At 38.8% G+C, this 20,710-nt stretch overlaps 1 protein-coding gene across 4 annotated transcripts in view; it reads left to right on the top strand.

The window, feature by feature from the left end:
* FAM135B (family with sequence similarity 135 member B) overlaps nt 1-20,710 on the top strand; it is a 249,498-nt gene that overhangs the window by 108,782 nt on the left and 120,006 nt on the right. For 3 of the 4 annotated variants that reach the window (XM_053958011.1, XM_053958020.1, XM_053958027.1), the window contains exon 2: nt 16,240-16,335. The exons of the other annotated variant lie outside the window; for it this stretch is intronic. In XM_053958011.1, the coding sequence (XP_053813986.1) occupies nt 16,259-16,335 (77 nt within the window). In that variant the 5' untranslated portion in view covers nt 16,240-16,258. The remainder of the gene's footprint in view (nt 1-16,239; nt 16,336-20,710) is intronic. 4 annotated transcript variants of the gene reach the window in all.

Here is a 20,710-nt window from a genome sequence, read left to right as displayed (position 1 = left end):
AAATTCCAAGTCCTTTAAGGGGATTGTCTTCAGTTGTGTTTTGGACAGCAGTGAAATCTAGGAATTTAAAATTTGGAGTTCCAAATGAATCAAAAGTGCCTGAAGACATGTGTGGATGCCTGGTGGTACATCTGAGAGGCAGGTGCCTATGTCTTGATCAATATCCACTTTCCAGAAGTGGGATTTCTCATCTCTCCACAAGAAGTTACATCAGGGGTAAGCACTGAGATTCTCCTCCTAATCTGTGAAAACAAGTGGTGTGACCCATTTCAGTGTGAGATGGATCTAGAGAAATGGGTCAGGGGAATCTACTACTTTTTTTTGTTTGTTTTTTTTCCCCCCTTTTGTGGACAAGTAGCCCATGTGCATGTACCTAAAATAGGTGAGATAGGTTTCAGTTTGAGGATGGGAAGAATTCCCACATCGAGGCACCTCCATTCCGTTGTTAAGGCATGTGTGTAATCATCCAAGTGTTCCATTACTTCTAAAAGAGATGCAGTCAGTAGAGGCTGAATTAGTTCACTTGGGTGGCTATTTCAGACTGAGTTCAACCACTTTCTAGGTTTTATTTGTTTGCAGACTTTAGAAAAAACACTCAGCTCCTAATCATAAATGGGTGTTGTCATTTGAGAGGCTTTAAGATGCCTCATATGATATTGAGCTGCTGTTTCCAAAGAAAGCAGGACTCACCCACATTGTGGGTAAACTGGCAGTTGGGAATAATTGTCTTTTTTTATGTCTTAGGGGGTATAAAATGACACTAGATATCTGTGTTTAGGCTTTGGAATTCTTCCCTAGCTGTTTAATTGCTGTTGAAAATAGAGCTTTAATAATTTCATGTCTGGTGTTATAGGTGAAAATAGTAATACTTTGACACTCTGCCATTTGAGTCTGCAAGATGTCCTAAATTACCCTTTGCCCAAAGTATCTTACATTATAAACATTCCCAGGGGGCAAAATGAGAGATAAAATGCCACTGCTTTAAAAAAGGCAATAAAAAGACCCTGGAGGCCCTCTGTTCTTCATGTTTTGTTCATTTTCAGATCAAAACTGAAATGTTTGCTTGCACAGCAAGCTAGTGTCTGAAATTCAAAGTGAGATACACACATGAAGGTAGTTTCAGCTCATTTTAGCTCTGCAGGCCTATCATCACTTCTACTGTGAATTCTGGAAATAAAATTATGCCTCTGACAAAAGTCATATGGAATTTTAAAATTGGCTAGACCATCTACAGCAGAGGTAAAATGAGGCCATAGGAAATCTGAGATATTTGCTGGGGTTTGTGAAGCTGCACATAGCACTGAGTGCTCTGTAGGTGCTCTGATGTTCTCTGTATTGATTGTATTTCTAATACAAAACCCAAAACCAATGAGGGTTAAGAATTTGATTGTGGGACACCAGGAATGATTAATCTGTTGCCAAGAATTAGGCTATGAAAATCCCACAGGTACAGAGCAGATTTGTGCTATTATTTGTACTAAATAAACATTTTCTGAACAGGGATATTCACATGACAGGGACTTTTATATCGATGTTGATGTACCTATTTTTTGTTACAGCTTACTGGTTAACTGGTTAACTGGTTAGCTACATTCATTTAAGTTCATACCTCACTGTCTTGTTTGGGGATGGAGGAAAAGTCCTCTGCTTGTTTTAATATAGATGATTGATCTGAGCCTGACATTCATTAGTTAATTAGTGCCTCTCGTAAGCTGAGTCTTCATTCCTAAGAGACCATGGTTGTTCCCTGTGAGGTATGTAAATACAAGGAGCTCAAAAAATTAGCAATGCCAGGATTTGGAGGCTAGTCCTCCCTAGATAATTCAGTTAATTAGGAAATGCTGTCAATAATTTTCAAAATGGCATTTTATTTTAAGCTGGAAAGAACCAAATAATCTGATAAGATCCCATGTGCCAGTAGAAATCTGAATAGCATTGTTTGGCATAAAGCTAAGAATTTGGGCTGCATCTCAGCCTTGTTTGCAAAAATTCTTTCTATGAATAAGTGTTTCATAAAAATGCTGTCCTAGATTCAGCTTTAGTGATTAAATTTCCTCTGCTTATAGACAACCTCTTTGTTTCTGGTGTTTTTTTCTTCGAGAATTCCTGGCCAGGAGCACCAGGAGCTGGTTTGGTTTGGTTTGTTTTTAGCTCAGCACCTTGGTGTGAGATTGTATAATTAGTGCTGTACGAGTTATTGGTGTGATATATATTTTCCTCAAGATATTCTTGTTCCTGGATGTAGAGTGTATTAACAAAATGGGAGCAAAATTAACAAAATGACACCTTTTCTGGCTGCAAATTTGTCATGGTGTTGAGTTCATTACTTCATTTTGCTGAGATCATACCACACAATATATATGTGGTATAGAGACAAAGGTCTAGCAGAGAACAGTTTCATTTCATTTTTCTCAGACAGGGTTGCATCTTTCCATCTGATTTTTCTGAAACTTTATTAAAAAATCTGGATGCCTTCATATGCATTCATACAGTGTATTTTGAATGCATATCTCATGTTCTAAAGACATGGGAAAGTGTGCTGAAAAAATTTCTTCATTCCTGAAATGACAAAGTAGGATTTTAGTGTGGGAAAAGCAAGTAACTGGGAGAATTCTTCCACAGCTTTTAAATTTGCAATATTTTGCTTTGGGGAGAATTTTCATTTGATGGTTTCCTAGAATCTTTTCTCATGTTATGTTTATTTGGGTATAAATATTTATATGGGAAGTGTTGGAGTTTTTACAAAATGGAAGTATTTGGTGTGTTCACAGTCTGATTCTGGCTGCTGATTGAAATTGTGTGTCTGCATTACCTGAACAAAAAAGAAATTAAATAGAGCTCCAAGATCACTAATTTTAAGCTGCACAAACTAGTAAAAGTGGTGATCACTGCTATATTGTACCAAAACCACACTCAGTACTGCTATGTGGCAGTGACCAAAAATAAATGTCCCTTAGTTTTTCTAAGTATTTCTTCAATAAGGCATGGAGTGTCCCTGTGAGCATAGAGCTTTGACAAAGGAGGTAAAAAAAAAAACCCGAAAAACAATACAACAGGTGATAAAGTTAGCCCTTCTTTATTTTGTTTGTCAAGAATAACAGTCCGACAACAAAATTAGGAAGGAAGCAGGAGTGGATCTAAGAGGAAGAACTTCACAGCAATGTCATGAAGGTGTGGTACCAGTCCAGCCTTGTCCTCACAAAGTCTCCAGGTTTCTATGCCTGTTGCAGTTGCTTATATGAATGTCCACATGAAATTTCTTCTACCAGCTACATCAGAAAACTTCAGTTCCTTGCTGGTTTCTGTACACCTGCAGTGTACCATGGACATCCAGTCTGTTCACAGTCACTGCCAGGAAAGCAGAACTTCAAGGGACATGGAGGTGACATGGCAGGATGGTGGTACTGCTGCCTCAGTGCCTGCCTTTCTAGAAAGCTCCCTGTCTGTGTTGCCCAAGTTTGTTTGGCTGGAGATACTTGAGCACGCACAAAGACTATTTCAGGGGAAATGCCCCAAGCTGGATATCTCTGTTTTGTTAAAATCTCACCCTCCTCTTCAGAGGCTGTTTTACAACTCAAGTACTGTGTTAAAGACAACACCAAAGCTAATGCTCAGGTGCTGTGGAGAATCAGGAATTTTCAACCATTAATGGGTTGCCAGTGCCTGCAGTACTCTAAAAGGAAATTCATTTCCATGTCCAACTGAACCTCAAAAGCTCTCCATTACTTCTGCCTGCCTTTACTCTTTTGAGAGGGGACCTTAGCTCCCTGAGATGACTGAGCAGCATCCTTTTGGCATGATAGGCATAGCTTGAGGGACAGCAGTTCTGCAGCTGTAATAAGAGTCATAGCCTTCAGAAAAAAATACAGCCCTTCTGTGAGGCAAACTTGCTGCACAAAACCTTCTGGAAGAGTTTGCTGGGCTGAATTTGAGAAAGAAAAATATTTCCTGTTGTTTTTATAGGCTCTGCTGGCCTTGCTGTATTCAGCAGCTGTACCTCAGGTCCTGTTGTGTTGGCTTCATGTCTAGCAGTGGCACACTTGGCCCTTTCTATTTTTGTCACAGATCAAGCAGTGCCATGACCAATAAGTCAGCCTTTTCTTCTGTTTGTAAACCACTTAATTTAGCTCCTGCTCGATAGGAGAACCTGATGCACTTATTTATATCAACATGGCCCCAAGCACTTAAAACTAGTCAAAATTCTGATTATGGCTCTGCATATTTTATTGCCTGTACTTAGACCATACTGCTCTAAAACAGCACCTGTTCCTCTCTTAATTGCATCCCAGTTCAATAGTTACTGCCTATTCAAAGAGCTGTTATGATGGAAAATGGTCTGCAGCTTCTTTACTTACTGTTGTAGTCAATGACCCTTGTAATAAATGTCTACCTCAAAGTTTGTGTGAAATTTGTTAAATATTTTTCAACTGAGGACAGTGATGAAAAAAATGTTTTTAACTTTTTTTTTTTTTTTTGTGAGCCTGAAAGTAAATCCATATTGTATTAATTTCAGTATTGCAAATATTCCCTCTTCCAGTAATACCAAGACCCTGGTTCTGCTGATGCTGCTCTGATCACTTCTCTCTGTCAAAGTTTTCTCACCAACATCCTTATCTTTTTAGAATCGTAGAATGACTTGCTTTGGAAGGGACCTCAAAGATCATTTAGTCCCACCCCTGTGCCACGGGCAGGGACACCTTCCCCTAGACCAGGTTGCTCCAAGCCCCATCCATTTTCCCACCCTGCCCCTTTAAGCATTTCTGGTGAAGGTAATTGAACCACAACTGCTTGTGAGATTTACAGAGCTCTGAATTCTGCTCTTGTTCAGTGTGTGAGGGTATGACACCTCTTGCTGTGCTGTTCTTTTTTGGTCCAGCACTGCAAACAATTCAATCCTCCTTGCAAACATCAATAGCTCCACTGACTCCACATGAAATATTAACATCTGCTGACAGTGTTTCCTTTCTAGCAACTTCAGATAATTTTATTAAATATAACAGGCTGCATTAAGAGCCTTTAACTTGCTCAAAACTTGTATCAAGAGAACAGGACAACAGAGAACCTGACTTGTTAAATATGCACATATTTTCTTGGATCAGCAGAGTCATCTCTTTTTTACAATATCCTGTCTCCCTTATAAGATGTCTTTTGAAGTCTGAAAAGCCAAAAAACCTCACCTGTAATATCCAGATTAATTCCCAGACCTTGTATGTCCTGAACACTGCAAGAGTCAGAAGTGATTTTGATCATTGTCTGATCATAACATGATCCATGTGCATTAAGTAAGGAGATAATGGAGAGTCCATGGGCAGCCTTATCTTTGACATTTCCTATCTCCTAAGTGCTGAGCACCTTTCCATCCAGTGATAATCTGACTGTTGTTTCCAGCTGGATGTCTACACATGTATGATAGAAGGCAAAATGTTTTCAGGCAAAGAAAGGAAAAATATTGTATCATCAAGTTTTGAGGATTTGCTTTTCTTTTTCTTTTTTTCTTTTTAAGCACATATAAGAATCATAGAACCATTAAGGTTAGAAAAGACCTCCAAGATCATCAAGTCCAACATAAGGTACAAATGTGTATACAGAGATAAATACATGCTACATCTCTGACCCTTTCCATGAGTGATTCTGCACACACATTCAAAATCCAGTTTATGTGTGGAATTTGGCTATGACTGACATTCATCTAACTAGATGTGGACTTGGCTCATATGTCTACACCTAGGAAAGTTGCTTTCAGCTCCCTTGGAAGCCAGCAATGGTGACATGAATCCTGTTGAAGGCATTTCTCGATTCCTACCGTCTACAGTGAGGCTAAAAGCACCCCATACACATGAAGACATTTCTAGTTAGTGAGATGAATCTCATGGGCAAGTGTCTGTGCTTTAAATTTTTCACAAACAAGGATAATCCATGCAATTAATGTGAAGTATGTGCTCACTTGGAGCATCCTCAGAACATCTGAAGGAGACTATACCTTATCCAAGAAACTCTGCAGTGAATTTGATCATGCAAAGTACACATTAAAGGTCTGACAAGGACAGCTGAGTTTACAGCACAGTTAGACAGTGCCATGCAATATTTCATGACCAGAAATGGAAACGCAGTCGGAACAGTGCCAAGAAAACATATAACTCAGAAGGCTTTCTCTGTCATAACTGTCACTAGTTTATTAGCTGTGACTAGTTTGTAACATCAGGCTGATGTTCAAGTTCCTCTGTTTCCTACCTGGATTCTTTGGCGATGTCTCTATTAACGTAACAGTTTGTGCTCCAAAGCAGAGAGCTCCGTTACTAATGCATCAGGCTGCCCCATATCTATTGCAAGAGGATGCATCTCATTCATCTTCTTACCTCTCCTTTGCAGCCCTACAGAAGCTGATACAGGACTTTTTACATGGAGGATCTTGGTCAAGTTGCTGTAACATTCAGAAGACAGACAGAATTGACCTTTAGCTGTTGCTAAAGTTTTGAATGTGGCCAAACATTCTGGTAAACTCCCAAAGGCTTAATATAAACTTATGTCCAAGCAGTTTTGACTTCAGTCAGGTATGAACTGGACTAGAACTTTAAAATAAATAATTATAAAAATAAATTGTGGGGCTCTTCTGTGAGTACATGAAAATAAAATAAGGTCAGTCTCCTAAAGAGTCCTAATTTCCTGTATGAAACCAACAAAAGAGCCCAGACTGAGAAGAATATATCTCCCTTTACTGGGAAAAAGAGCTCAGTCAAATGTGAAAATGATGGATAATTCTGTGTCCTAAATAGGCTTCAAATAACTTGCTGCCTTTTGATGCATTTTGTGTTTCTAAGACTGACAACAGGAAGATCAGAAAAAAAAGACTGAGGTGAACAGTGGGAATAAGACACAAAAACTGAAAATTGAAGTTGATGATGTTCTGAGGAGTCTGAAATTTAAGTTCTCAGTTGTGCATAAAATTTTAAAATATCTTTTTCTTTTGAAGGTCATAAAGAAGGGAAATAAGTCACAGAAGGAACAGGTTGGGAAGGCATGAAGAAGAGAGGATTATGTAGCAGTGGGAAGGCAGTCTAAGGGAAAGTTTGTATTATCTCCTTTTTCCTTCTGTTTTGCTCTTCCTCCTCTTCTGTCTGAATTTTCCTTGCTGCTTCATTTTTTGCACAATACCAACAGCAGGTTATTATTAACTGCTGTAAGCAGATAGTGATTTGTGCTGAGCTGAACTCAGCACTGGTGTCCTAAAAGGCACGTGCTAACAGAGGACAAATCGAGGCTGCTTTTCTTTTTTTTCTTTTTTTTTTTTTTTGGAATGCTCTGACCTAAATTTGCACAGCTGTGTTCACATTTAATCCTGTGTAATAGCTCAAAGGCTTTATATCTCATAAGAGCAGCCTACTGGCACCTGACATTTATTCGGTCCCTCTTCAGTTCTGCCCTAAAATCCTCTGGAAAAACCTGGTATTTTGGGTCCTTCTCTTAGTAGATTTATTCCTCTACCCAAATACCCTTGAAATGACCAGTTTATGGATGTTATAATCTAGACTTGCTTCTCAGCCTTCTTGGACCTGGTGACCTGTACAAAGCTTCTAGTGTAGATCGGTCTCAAAACAGAACGTGAAATGAATTAAGTTGTTGACTTGTTTTCCTGAGTGATTTTCTTTGGATCCTGTAGTTATAGTTTGTTTTTACCCCATGTGGTCCATACATTTGAAGCTATTGATCTAGAGTGAAAGTTCTCAGCTGTGGGGTTCAAGTGGTTTTAATCTTAACACTAATTTTGTTGCTGGATGTTGAATGGACATCTACCTCCAGTGAACTGATACTGCTGGTACTTTGTGAATTCCAGTTGTAATGGTAAAAGACAAATAACAATGGAGTTTGTAAATATAAAAAAAATATATAAAAAAACCCACAGCTACTTTCTTATGTGCTCCACTCTGAATACTCTTTGGGCTATGAGTAATTTTTTTAAAGGATCTTTTAATATTTGTGTCTCTAACTCATTACATTTCAATGGTAGCAATCAATGAACTTTGGGGAAAATGACTCATGGTGTTGTGCTCTGTGAATATGTGTCTAATGCATCTGACAAAATTTTGAATATTGATTTTCCTGAGAATATTAAACAGCAAATTTTTTTTGTAATATTGGAAGATTATTTTCAGGGCTTGCATCCAAACGGAGTTAGCTCTTTAGAGTATAAAAACTAAATTAGCCTTTATAATTTTAAACCCGGCTAAATGTTTATGCACTGCATAAAAAGCATGTTTCACAGATGTGACTGAGCAAGATTATATGCCTTGTATTTGTTTTGGGCCTTGTACCTGTATCACAGATCTTTACTTTGGTTTTAATACTGAAGAAAATATGTAAAGGAATACAGCAGACTGGAAACCTAAAAACCTTATTAAAAGGGCTGCAAGGGATTATCTGTGATGCTATCTCATTCTGTAAATTATGCTGGGTAATGTTAGGTGGTTGTAAAGATTGGAGACCTTACAAAGCAATCCCTGACACTTCCATGACTAAGAGAGCATTAGAAAGTTTCTCACGTTGGAAAATAACTTGATTTCCAGGGAAGACTTGAGACTGAAGTCTTAATTGTAATACATATGAGAACAAACAGAAAATCACAAACAAGCATTGACTCAAAATTCCAACAAGACTAACAAGGCTTTGGGGTGAGTTTTACATCATAAAATCATGGAATCATTTAGGTTGGAAAAAACTTTGAATATCATTGCATCCAACTGTGCAGGTAACATGTCTCCTGTGCTGGTTTTAGCCGTGAAAGAGTTAATTTTCTTCACAGCAGCTGAGTTGGGGGCTGAGTTGGATTTCTGCTGGAAATGGTGTTGTTAACACAGGGGTGTTTGCATTACTGCTGAGCAGAGCTTACATAGAGTAAAGGACTTTTCTGCCCTTTACACCCCACCAATGAGAAAGCTGGGGGTGCACAAGGGCTTGGGAGGGGACACAGCCAGAACAGCTGACCCCAACTGACTAGAGGGAGGTGCCAGACTGTATTTCATCCTCCACAGCAGATAAACTAGGGGGAAAGATGTTCTGGGGCTGCTGCTCAGGGGCTGGCTGGACACTGTTCAGTTGGTGGTGGGCAACTGTTTTCATTTGCATAATTTTTGTTTCTTGGGTATTGTTTAACTCTTTTTTTTTTAATTTTGTTTTTCAATACTCTTATTATTAATGTTTTTTACTAATATTATATTTGAATTATTAACCATTCTTGTCATAAAACACAAGTTTCCTCACTTCTACCCTTCAGGTCTCTTCCCCACATCCTGCTGGGGCTAAGTGAATGAGTTGTGTGTTTCTTAGTTGCCAGCTGGGGTAAAATTACAACACTCTTTTTAGCACCTTTGGTGCTCTAAGAGCTTGAGATGATAGATTGATAAGAGCATATCAGAAATGATAGATATGTTAACATTTGTGGATCACAGTATTGATTAATCTGTTCTTGATATCAGTTTCTGTGATCTGCACCATGCTCTTTTTTTTTTTTTTTTCTTAACAAACTGGAGTTGGTTTTGCACTTGGCTGTACTCTGCAGTGATTAGTGATGTTTTGCCTGGGAGGTTTGTTACTAAAACACTGATCTTGAGTTTAATCTGGTGTTTGGACTCTGACCTGAAGGCATGATTGTATTTCTGGTACCCTCTTATGGAGACAATTAACAATGAGTCTCAGTCTTTGGCAGGAGCAGTCTTTATCCAGCTTTCCTCAAGGAAAGCCTTGCAAAGTCTCAAAGGAAATGGATATACAGGGAAAGAGATATCCAAGATCTGAGGAAATCAGCTGTGTTGGAGGTGATCTATAATGACCTGACATCCAGAGATGAGGGGGAATTTTGGCACACACAGCCCATGTGGTGAAATTTTTCACGAGATGCACTGACATCATACACCCACAGCCAGGTGACAATGAGCTGGACAGACACAGAGGCACCAACTATTGATGAACAGGCCAGACAACTCTGAGAATATGACAGTTGAGACTCCTTGGCGTGGAGTTGTTTCCACATGCAGGCCTATCCAGTACAGCTGGAATTGACTATTCCAAAGTTGCAAACATAGTCCTACCATTTGTTGTGGATTGATACAGACTGCACTGGAACAAGGTGTATGTTCCCAACACCTGCAGTACATTGGTGGCATCATTTTGTGAGGCAACACAGCAGGAGATAGTGTTTGAGAAGAGAAGAATAATCCAGATTATTTTGAAAGCTATTTCTGCTATAAAACAAAGTATGGTAGATGGACCTGCACATGAAAATTCAAATTTTAGGACTAAAATAGCAAGGTAGATGTTTTCATATCTCAAGAGGTGTGATCAATAAACTAACAGCTAACAAAACAGAAGCATAAGATTTCTTAGGTGTCATGGGTTTTTGGAGAATGCATGTTCCAGGTTATAGTCTGATCTATACTGGTTATAGTCTCCTGCTCTATTTTCTAAGAAGAAAGACTAAAAGGGCTGCTGAGCAGCAGCAAACATTTGAATAAACTAAATGGGTGATAATTTGGGCCAGTCCAGACATGACAAGATGTAAAAAGTATGCTTTGTAACCCAGACAAATATAATGGCTCCATCTGGAACATCTGGCTGAGAGAACCTAGAGAGACTCTAGGCTGACCTCTAGGGTCTAGAAACAGGGAATATAGGGGATCTAAAGCCTGTTACACTCCAACTAAGAAAGAAATATTAACAATTTATGAAGGAATTTAAGCCTCTTCAGAGGTAGCTGGTGCTGAAGCACAGGTGATTTTTGCATCTCAGTTTTCTGGGTTCAGCTGGACATTCAAAGGGAGTGTCCCCTCCATGCATCATGTGACTGATGCTACATGCAGTAAGTGGTTTCACTGATAATGCAACGGGCTCAGACTGGAAATCCTGAGTGCCTGGGAAATGTGGATATGATCATGGACTGGCCAGAGGGCACATGCTCATGTACCTAGCACTTGTGACACTGAAGAACATGACAACAATGGGCAGGTGGACCAGGCTGCTAAAACTGAACTGGCTTTGGTGGATCTGGATTTGGAACACATGAGTGAGCTATTTATAGCTCAATGAGTCTATGACACACCAGGACATTTAGGAAGAGAGCTAAAATACAAATGGGCTTGTGATCAAGTGGTAGGCTTGGCTACTGATGGCATTGACAAGCCTTGTCATTTTTTGTATCTTTAGTGTTGTACTTAGATTAGCTTCTTTTAAAGTGTAAAGGAAATATCTTGCTGCCACCCAAAATCTTAGAAGAGAAATACTGGCTTGATTTATTTTAACAAAATGAGGTGTTAACTTTTGACATCACTTTGAAGGTGAAGACCTCACCTCTCTCATTTTGCTGATGTTCTGGCAGGAAAAGCTGACAAGTTCTGTAAAGTGGAGAACAGCTAATGACAGCTTTGTAGTGAAAGGACTTACTGACATTTGTGACTGCTTTGTCTCAGGAAATTAATGTATGCTCAGGCAAGCCTATTGAGATGCAATCACTGTCCTAAGGACTGGGATCCAGTTCAGCTGCACAAAAGTGAGTAATTAAAAAGGAAAACAACAGTGAAAAAGAGATTTTGTCTAATGAGTTTGCTTCTTCTAATCCTCTCCTCTCAGAATATATGTGTGTATTTACTGTCCTCCTTGTATTGTATTCCTCTTACTTTTCTTACTTAGAAGTACAGTGGGTGAAGGCATTAGTGGAGAGGAAAATAAAGTCATGTCACTGTGACTTTATTCACTTAATCAAGGAAGTCCTAATAAATTAAAAAAAAAAGCCTTGCTTGAAACAAGTGCCAGTTTCTGCAAAAAAAAAAAAAAATCACAATAAAATAGAAAATGTTTTAAAACCAGTAAGGGCAGTGGTGATACCCTGCAGATAGTATGTGCTGTGTTTCTTGAAAGGTAGCTGTATTCTCCTAAATGAATGCTTCTAGGTTCACGAATCATTGCCCTTGGTCACATGGTATTTCATTCTTTTGTCCTTGGTGTATTTTTCCTTTTTTTTTTTTCTTTTATTAAAACCCTTTTCTATAATAGAGGTGCTTAAGAATGGTAAAAACACACACACAAAAAAAAAGTAGTTTATGTTTAAAAAATCTGGTTTGTTTTTTGCTTGGATGTAACTGTGCAAAGGCTAGAAGGTTCATAACCTGTCAGATTATGTAGTGTCCTCTCCTTCTATTCAATGTGCTCTCTCCCCATCTCATCTTCCTTAGTTCCCTATGTTTGGGGTGTCAGTGATTGCTGTTTCAGTGGGGAATTGTCAGATTCATTTTTACCTTCAAGGTCTTTAAGAGTGGTGTCTGTGGTACGTAATCAACTAATCCCTTCCTGGCAGAGGGCTTGGTCAGGTGACTGGATCCCTAAAATGCCGTTAAGTACAAATACTGTAAATTAAAAAGATTGCATTTAGCCAGTATAATTTCTTGAACAGTCTCCAATGCAGAAGGTATTTCCACTGACAGCAGTGGGGATGTGGGGAGTAAAATCCAGCCTTCCTTTGAAAATGCAAGTGAGACAGTCTCCAGTCTTTAAACATAAAGATTTTCATAGGCTCTTTTTGTATAAAGGATTCTGATTTTCAGTTGATGTGTCCTTGCACTAAGTAAAGTGACAACTGACATTGCCTGTCCCTTGCTAGGACACCAACTCTAGCTGGAAGGACAAACTGTCAAACTGGTGATCTGACTCGTGCCACCGGTGTGTGTAGGACAGCACAGCACAGCCAGTGACAGTGGCAGCTCCATCTGAAGCAATCCAGTGCTTTGGGGTGACCAGGGTGACCATGGCACTGCTTTCACAGGAGCAGATGGCCAAAACACTTTCCATGTTACTTTATTAGCTTTGCATTGATATTTATTAGTGTTGTCTTAAGGTTTCTTTTGAAAAATGCAAGGACCTTGATATAGAAACAGACATTTCAGAAATCCAAATATGCTAAAGCATTCCCAAATATGACCTCTATATTTTTCTTTAAACTGCTTATTAGATAAGTGATGATACGTCAATACTGGCAGCATTCCCTATTGTCTTTACAATAGTGATGTCTTGGCAACCTTCAGTATTATTTTTACCAACTATTGCTCTATTTATAACCCAAGGTTGTCCACACAAGGGTTGATCAGAGGTCCTTCATGAGCCCTGGATTTTGGAGGGTTATGATAAAGTTCCTTTAAGCAGGCACCTGGTACAAAAGTTAAAAATTAGTGCATCCTTTTAATTACTTAATATTTTCTTGATCAGTGGTGCCTGCAGCTATTTTGTCAGATTTTACAGCTTCTTGAATTCAGGAATTATGCCCATGTATCTAAGCAGGATGCTTTGAACCTTGGTAAGTGCCATGAAAATAAGGGGCACCAGAGGCCCCTTTTGGTACTTGTGAGGTGCTCCCTGAACTACCAAGCTCTAGTGCTGGGGGCATAGATCTGGGTGATCTGATCTTCTGGTGTGCTGGTGCGGTGAATGGAAGTTCAAACTGGTGTAGCAGGTGCTTACACTTTAATTCTGGTGATCAGTGAGGGAAATAAAATTACAGAAATAGGTTTTTTGTTTGCTTGTTGTTTTTTGTTTTAGGACAACTTCTGTATTTGTTTTGAAGAGGTGTAAAGCTTGAAAAGTATAGTGCAAATATAGAGAAGATGTGCGTATTTCCATCTATTAAATTTTTCCTATACCTTAGTTAATCTTCACATCATCATTTCTGTCTTTGACAATACTGGTACCGGGCTGAACTGGCTGGCCATCCATTCACACCTCTCCTCTTTACACTGGTGTCTTCAAAAGCATGGAGTATCCTTTGATCCTGAGCTTTTGCTCTAGGGAAATATGCCTCAGCCCAACATGCAGATGTATTGCCAAAGGCAATTCTTTTAATTAGCGCTCTCCTCAAGACTAAATACCTTGTCAGAATATTGCTTTGTGGTTTGCATGGTTTCCTACCAGCTTCCCACACATTCTGCTTTTTGACTCAGGCAAGATTATCACACACAGAGACACTCACACATAACCTGGTGGGTATGTCATATCCATGACTTACAAACTGTGTACACCCTGTGCCAAAAAGCAAAAGGACAAAGTATGAGTTTCATTCCTGTTGGAATGGAGGACAAAGGAAACAAAAAATATTATTTTTCCTCCCCTGTACTCAGCACTCCTTAGGCCATAGCTGTAGTGCTGTGTCCAGTTCTGAACCCTTCAGTTTGGGATGTTGAGGTGCTGGAGCAGGTCCAGAGAAGGGCAACAAGGCTGGCGAAGGGTCTGGAACACAATTCCTATGAGGAGCACCTGAGGGAGCTGGGTGTGTTTAGCCTGGAGAAGAGGAGGCTCAGGGGAGACCTCATCACTCCACAGCTCCCTACAGGAGGGTGTAGGAGCTGGGGGTCAGTCTCTTCTCCCAGGCAGCAGCAGCAGGACAAGGGGACACAGTCTTAAGCTACACCAGGGGAGGTTTATGCTTGATATTAGGAAGAAAGAGTGATTGGGCTTTGGAATGGGCTGCCCAGGGAGGTGGAGGAGTCGCTGTCCCTAGAGTTGTTTAAGCAAAGAGTGGATGTGGCCCTCAGGGCCTTGTTCTGGTTGACAAGGTGGTGCTAGGTCATAGGTTGGACTCCATGATCTCAAGGGTCTTTTCCAACCTAGCTTATTCTGTGATCCTCTGACAAGTAATAGAGTTTGAATATACCTTCAGCACACCCTGAAATCATGGCCTGACACAAGCTACAGTAGAGTTCCTTACCTCGGAGGCATATCAAATGTGTAGCTTAGCAATTTTCTTTTTCTTTCTCACAGTTATATATTACATATATTTTACATCACATTATTGTCATTACAAAGTCTGAGGATGGTGAATGCAAAATTAATAACCTTTCAACTCTGGAATGAGATCTTTTTGAAAAACTGTAGTTCTTGAGAGGATAGTGAGAAAAAAACCTTAGTTTAAAATAATCAGTGTAATAAGCCAGTCACTTGGAAAATTACTAATCAGGAGCAAGCCTTGAGAAATCTAAAGCCTAATGCTTATCTGAGGACTTCATGTATCAAAATCCTCTTCACTCCTGCTTCATTAAAGGACACAGTCAAATCTATGAGTGCCATGAAAATTATTGATTAGAGCCTCTGGAGAAATTTTTCATTCTGCATCTGAGCTACATATCCCTTTAGTGCCCTGTATGTCTCAGAAAGGGGAATTGTTAAGAGCCCTGACATGGGTCTTCTTCAGAGACTGCACTTGGCTGCTGTCAAACAACAACTAAAATGTTGCCTCTGAATGTGTTAATGAAAAAAATTTAATCTTTATCCTTTCATTGATCCTACAGAAAATTTCCAGGCAGCTTGGCAGATTGCCAGAAGTACATTTGCAGGGGGGGGAGATAGGGGGAAGGAAGGAAGGAAGGGCAAAAAATAATTGAAAATCTGTAAAAGTCCTTGGCTTGCCTGTGCTATAATTAGAGAAATGTTAAGGATCTACACTTGTATATTAAATGGAGCTGGTTTGGAAACTTACTTCCTTGAGTGAGGTATGACCTCCTGAAGTCCCTTCCAACCTGAATTATTCTGTGGTTCAATAAGCACATGAGATGTACTGTGTAAATGCCTGTAATGCTTCAAAATCTTGATCTGACTGTTGTGGCCTATTAGGTGCCATGACTGTCAGCATTTTCTTTAAAAGAATATCTTCCATTCATTAATATTTAAATTATTCATATTCCCTCAGAAGCTTCCATTCTGGGACTTTATTTAAGTCATAGGAGGGGTCAAAAGAAAGAGAAATCTGAATTCTGCTCTCATCTGTCTAGGGTTCTTGTCTTTTTGGCCTGTGCTTTTACAGAAATTAGCTGTGCTGACCCTGGAAAACTGCCATTTCATAAAATGAGAAGGAAAATAAAATCAATTTCCCATACAAGAGCAGCAAGAGACTTAATTAAAATTTGCTTTGAGATTCTTGCACATAATATGTTATTTACTTTTTGCTTCTTATACTTTTCATAATATTATCATTCTGTCCTCAGGCTTAATTAGACTTCTTACCTCTCTTAATTACTGCTTTGATCTGGCTTTTAGCAAATTTTCCTGAAGATGGAGCCAAATGATGTCATTGGAAAGATTCCAATAGATATCAGTCGATTTCAAGCTTTGCGTGGACCCCAAGATGCCAACTAAAATGAAATCATCCATTCATGGATTTGTTAAGTAAAATACTTCAAATGTTTACAATGTCTTTATATATGTGTTATTTAGGTGATGACCTGAAAAAACCATGTCTGAGGTTCAGGGAACGGTCGAGTTTTCTGTGGAGCTACACAAATTCCATAATGTGGACCTCTTCCAGAGGGGGTGAGTTGATGTTTCCATTAATATGCAGCTGACAACAGAGGAGCAACCTACAGAAAAGAGTTAAATTGCAAAACAGGTTCTTTTCTGCCAAGTGCAGTTATATTTCATGCGATCTCCAGGGCAGAGAAGGATGTCATTGGGCTTTCATTGCTGTCAAGGAAGATCAATGTACATTACTTTCACTATAAACTCAGACTGACTGACTTGTTTTTGCAATACAATGTTGTAATGCTCCAAATTATTTTAAGCCCCTGTTCAGATATAAGTACAATGGCTATTTTAAATGCTTCTGGAATGATTTTGAGTCCCCATGGTCAATGATAGCTGCATTGAATTATAATGCAAACAATTTAATTTTAGGGCCATAAATCCAATGACTGTATTCTTTTAATGAAAATTAGCTGAATCCCACCATTTCAGAAGGAAAGATGAATACTCATATTTGTCTAAAGCTCTGCTTCTGGTGGCCACACTGATTTTTCACATCCCCATAAATTAGAAGATGTACAGCTCTGGTCTAGTTAAATTTTTGCCTCTATTATTTTTGCATAACTCTTCCTAGTAGATTTTTAACAACCTGATGACTGTGAAGAAGCCTGGCCAGGTGTGAGTTGTTGCTCAGCTTGCATATTGCACCCCACAGGTGTTCTTCAGTGAAGAAAAATTAGACAAAGAACCACTTTTGGGGGAGAGCACTTTTGGGGACACTCAGGTCAAAAGAAGGTACTTAATGGAAAACAGTAGGTCTAGAAGAATACTATTTTCTTTCACCTACCACAGCTGATATATACAGAACACTATATATTCTCTTTCAAACCTTAGCTTGGCACGGGGTGGTTTGCAGCTGATTTGTCTATCTCAAGCACCATTTCCCTCACGAAAACAGGGAATTGTTTCAGGTATTGGGATGGATTAGGTAGAGCTGTTTCCATCAGTACAGAGGCATTTTGTTATTTGATTTACTTTATGAACTGTGTGGGAAAAATGCTGGGAAGTTGAGTGAAGGAAACACAGCTCTATTTGGTTTTAACAGCTGGCATCTGTCATTCTGTTGCTCTCTCCAAGAGAATATCCACCAACTTTATGTTAGGAAACATTCTATGTCAAATACTGGTGTTAAACTGAAAAAGAAACCTCTATACTTGAGCTGTTTGGTTTATCCAAGCTATTAAAAAAAATCTCATGTGCATTCTGATCCTTATGATAAGAGAAGGAAGAATCTAACTATATTTTTTTCCCCTTGGTTTCTGGTGATCGCTGTAATGTCTTTGATCTTCCTCACAACTGAGAATCCACTCCCATCTGTGGGCTATGTGATTTTTTGGACTTAGACAATAGGATGTTCAGAGGTTAGTCAGGAAGCTTTCCATGTTCCAGTGTGATGACCTGCCTGTTTTTTCTATTGGTCTGATTTTGCATTCAATCATTTCTGTAAAATGCTTTCCTTGGCTTTGACAGTCAGATCAAATCTCTAGTGTGGGGGTAAGCCTAGCACTAGCACAGATAATATATTCAGCTGTCACACTAATGAGTTCCTAATTACCTTTGCTTTTTTCCCCACTGGTACTTACCTTGCTTACTGATAAATATTCCAAACACATGATAGTATAGGTTATACTGCATTAATTTGTTTGCAATAATTTTTCTTTCTATGTATCCTGCACAATATAACATTTGCTTTCCTTCCATCATTTTAACCTTTGCATTTCCAGCAAAATACTTGTGTCTCATGTTTGCTGGTCACTATCCTCTGGCTGACTTCTGCTCAGCAGGCCCTTTCACTTTAGCATGAACATGTGAAAAGAAAGAGTGGATGAGCTTGCCAAATTTCATTTTAACTTGGGGACACTTTTAATTTTGACATTTTTATATTGCCATTGTTGATATTGGCTATAGACATCTGGGGTATCTTGGACTTACGTGGTCTCCACAGATGAGAGTGTGGTAGAATTAAGAATGATGCATATTTTCTATTTAGCTAACATTTTTCTTCTCTGAGTGACTTGTAAATTGAATCAATATCATTCCATCCCGATGAAGGTCAGAAAGGTGATTTATGAAGTGTTGTCTGTCAGAAAAGCAGAGAAATTGAAATTCACCTTATTTTCTGTGGGAACCCAACATGCTGTGGTTCTTTACCTCAAAAGCATGAACAAAAATGAAGCGCATTAATAATAATTTATATTATCTATTTTTCCTCCTAATATTTTGGTACAAAAACAAAATAAAAAATCATAATAAAAACCCTGAATATGCCCACAAATACAGAATAGTCCTGCTCCTGTATGCCTAACTGACAAGGTGGAAATTTTTGGTTTGGAACTTGGCAGCTGCAGAAATAAGGGCAATATTTCCCAAAACACTTAGTCTTGGCTAATAATCCTGAAGGCATTGCCCTTTGGGAGAGTGTGGCTGTGCCAACCACGAGTCTTTTCAAGAGGAGCACTCCACTCAAATAAAGGAAAGAATAAATCAACATGATTTAGGAAGAATCAGCTCTTCTGGAACCATTGGGTGATAGTTAATCAAGCTTGATTAAGGACATGATCTGCTGTCCATAAGTCACAAAGTGCTTTCAAGTATTATGCTGCTGGTAATGGCCCTGTTCTATTTTTGATTTTACTGGATACTGTTTTGAAATCTGTATGCATGCACAGCCACCTCTACCTCCCCATGAGAAATGGAAGCTCCTTAAACTATTTGAACTACAACTTGTGCTATTTGAATTATGTTTCTATACCTGTATGAATAGTTATTATAAAAAAATCATGATTTTTTTTTGGTGAACATTTGTCATGGTTTTATGTTTTTTGGCAAATATATATCAGGAACAGTCAGTAAATTACGTGTTGCAGGTAGCTTGGTTGGTTGCTGTTAAATATATCTTCTTCTGGAGCACAAATATAACCGTGTCAGTATTTATAGACATCAAAGGTTAAATGCTGTAGGCACTGCTACAGGAGAAGAAAACCTTTTTTTGGTCAAACCAAAGGATTTTCAATGCTGCTTGATGCCAGAGTTCTAAAGGTTGAGTAATAAGTAATGCAATTTCTGGAAGGAAAAACATTTTTGAGTTTTCCATCTTTAATTCTTTCCATCATGTACTGCCTAATAACTGGTGACATTTTCTCTAGTGAAATTAGCTAACTGATTCTGATTTTCCTTAATAGAGTAGGAAATAAAATTATCCCTGACTGCCGGAGATCAATTAATTGATTTGTCTGGTTCTGTCAGAAGCAATCCTTCTGCACCTTTTTTCTTAAAGCTTTTCAAAATCTATTTGACTGAGGAAAAAAAAAAAATAACCCCACAACTACTGCATCCACAGGGTGAGTAATATTTGGAGTTTGTGAGGAAATAGAGGGCACAAGGAAGGTGAAATAGTGACTGACCTGTGGTAGGATTCTGGTATTATAAAACTAGGACCAAGGTAAGTCACTGATCACTGCTCACAGGGTTGAATAACTGCTTATCAACCTTATCAATCCTCAAATTCCAAGCTGCAATTTGTAAGTGTCTGTCACTTAAACTGGTAGTTTATGTGTGTGAAGGGTGGTGTTGATTAAAAATGAGTGGAAAAATGAAATCCAGTTTCTTCTAAAAGGAATGCACCATTGCCTTGGAGAAAAGATGAGTGGTTTCAGAGCTTGCAAAACCCTACAAGGGTCAGACCAGGGATCAAGAGCATTCAGAGCTGCTGGAAAGAAGGTCCTCTGACTTAACAGACTACGCTTTTGTGTGGCAAAACATCCCTGTTAACTACCAGATGGACAGCTGGGCTTCAGTGTACTTAGCCTTGAAGTCATTCCTTTAGGGACAAAATGCAGAAGCTGCTTTTCCCAACAAACTGTGGCTCAGCAATCCATTCATGTGTCTCTTGTCAGATGGGTACCTTAGAAATGCACCTTGTGTTCAGAGGTTCAGACTTTATTTCTCAGAGCATTTGAGGGACAGTGTCAGAATATATATATCATCATATAGTTTGAAAATGTAGGACAGAGTAAATCTTGTTACTTTGTTCATAAAAATATGCATTTCTTCAGACTTCTCACCTGTAATGAAATACAGATCACTTTTGGACTGTAAATCTGTCATTTTAAAAATACTTTCCTAGTGTATTTATGATGCATGAATTCTCTTTATTATAAATGAAGAAAAAAAAGGGGGGGAAAAAATAGAAGGAAGAGGGCTTGTAAGCACTGTAAAGTGATAGAAGTGATGCCTTTTTAGAATAATGACTGCTGTCCCTTGGAACAGATGCATTGACAGAACTGACTTTTTTCTTGCCTTGATGACGTATTAGCTTCACTGTAAGGCAGCATCCACTATTCTAAAAATAAAAAAAAAAAAAGCATGAAGAAGATTAAGCATAAAA

The sequence above is a fragment of the Vidua chalybeata genome, chromosome 1, assembly GCF_026979565.1.
Source record: "Vidua chalybeata isolate OUT-0048 chromosome 1, bVidCha1 merged haplotype, whole genome shotgun sequence".
NCBI classification, from domain to species: domain Eukaryota; kingdom Metazoa; phylum Chordata; class Aves; order Passeriformes; family Viduidae; genus Vidua; species Vidua chalybeata.
Note: the sequence above shows the minus strand (reverse complement) of the source record. Positions and strands in the feature narration are given on the sequence as shown.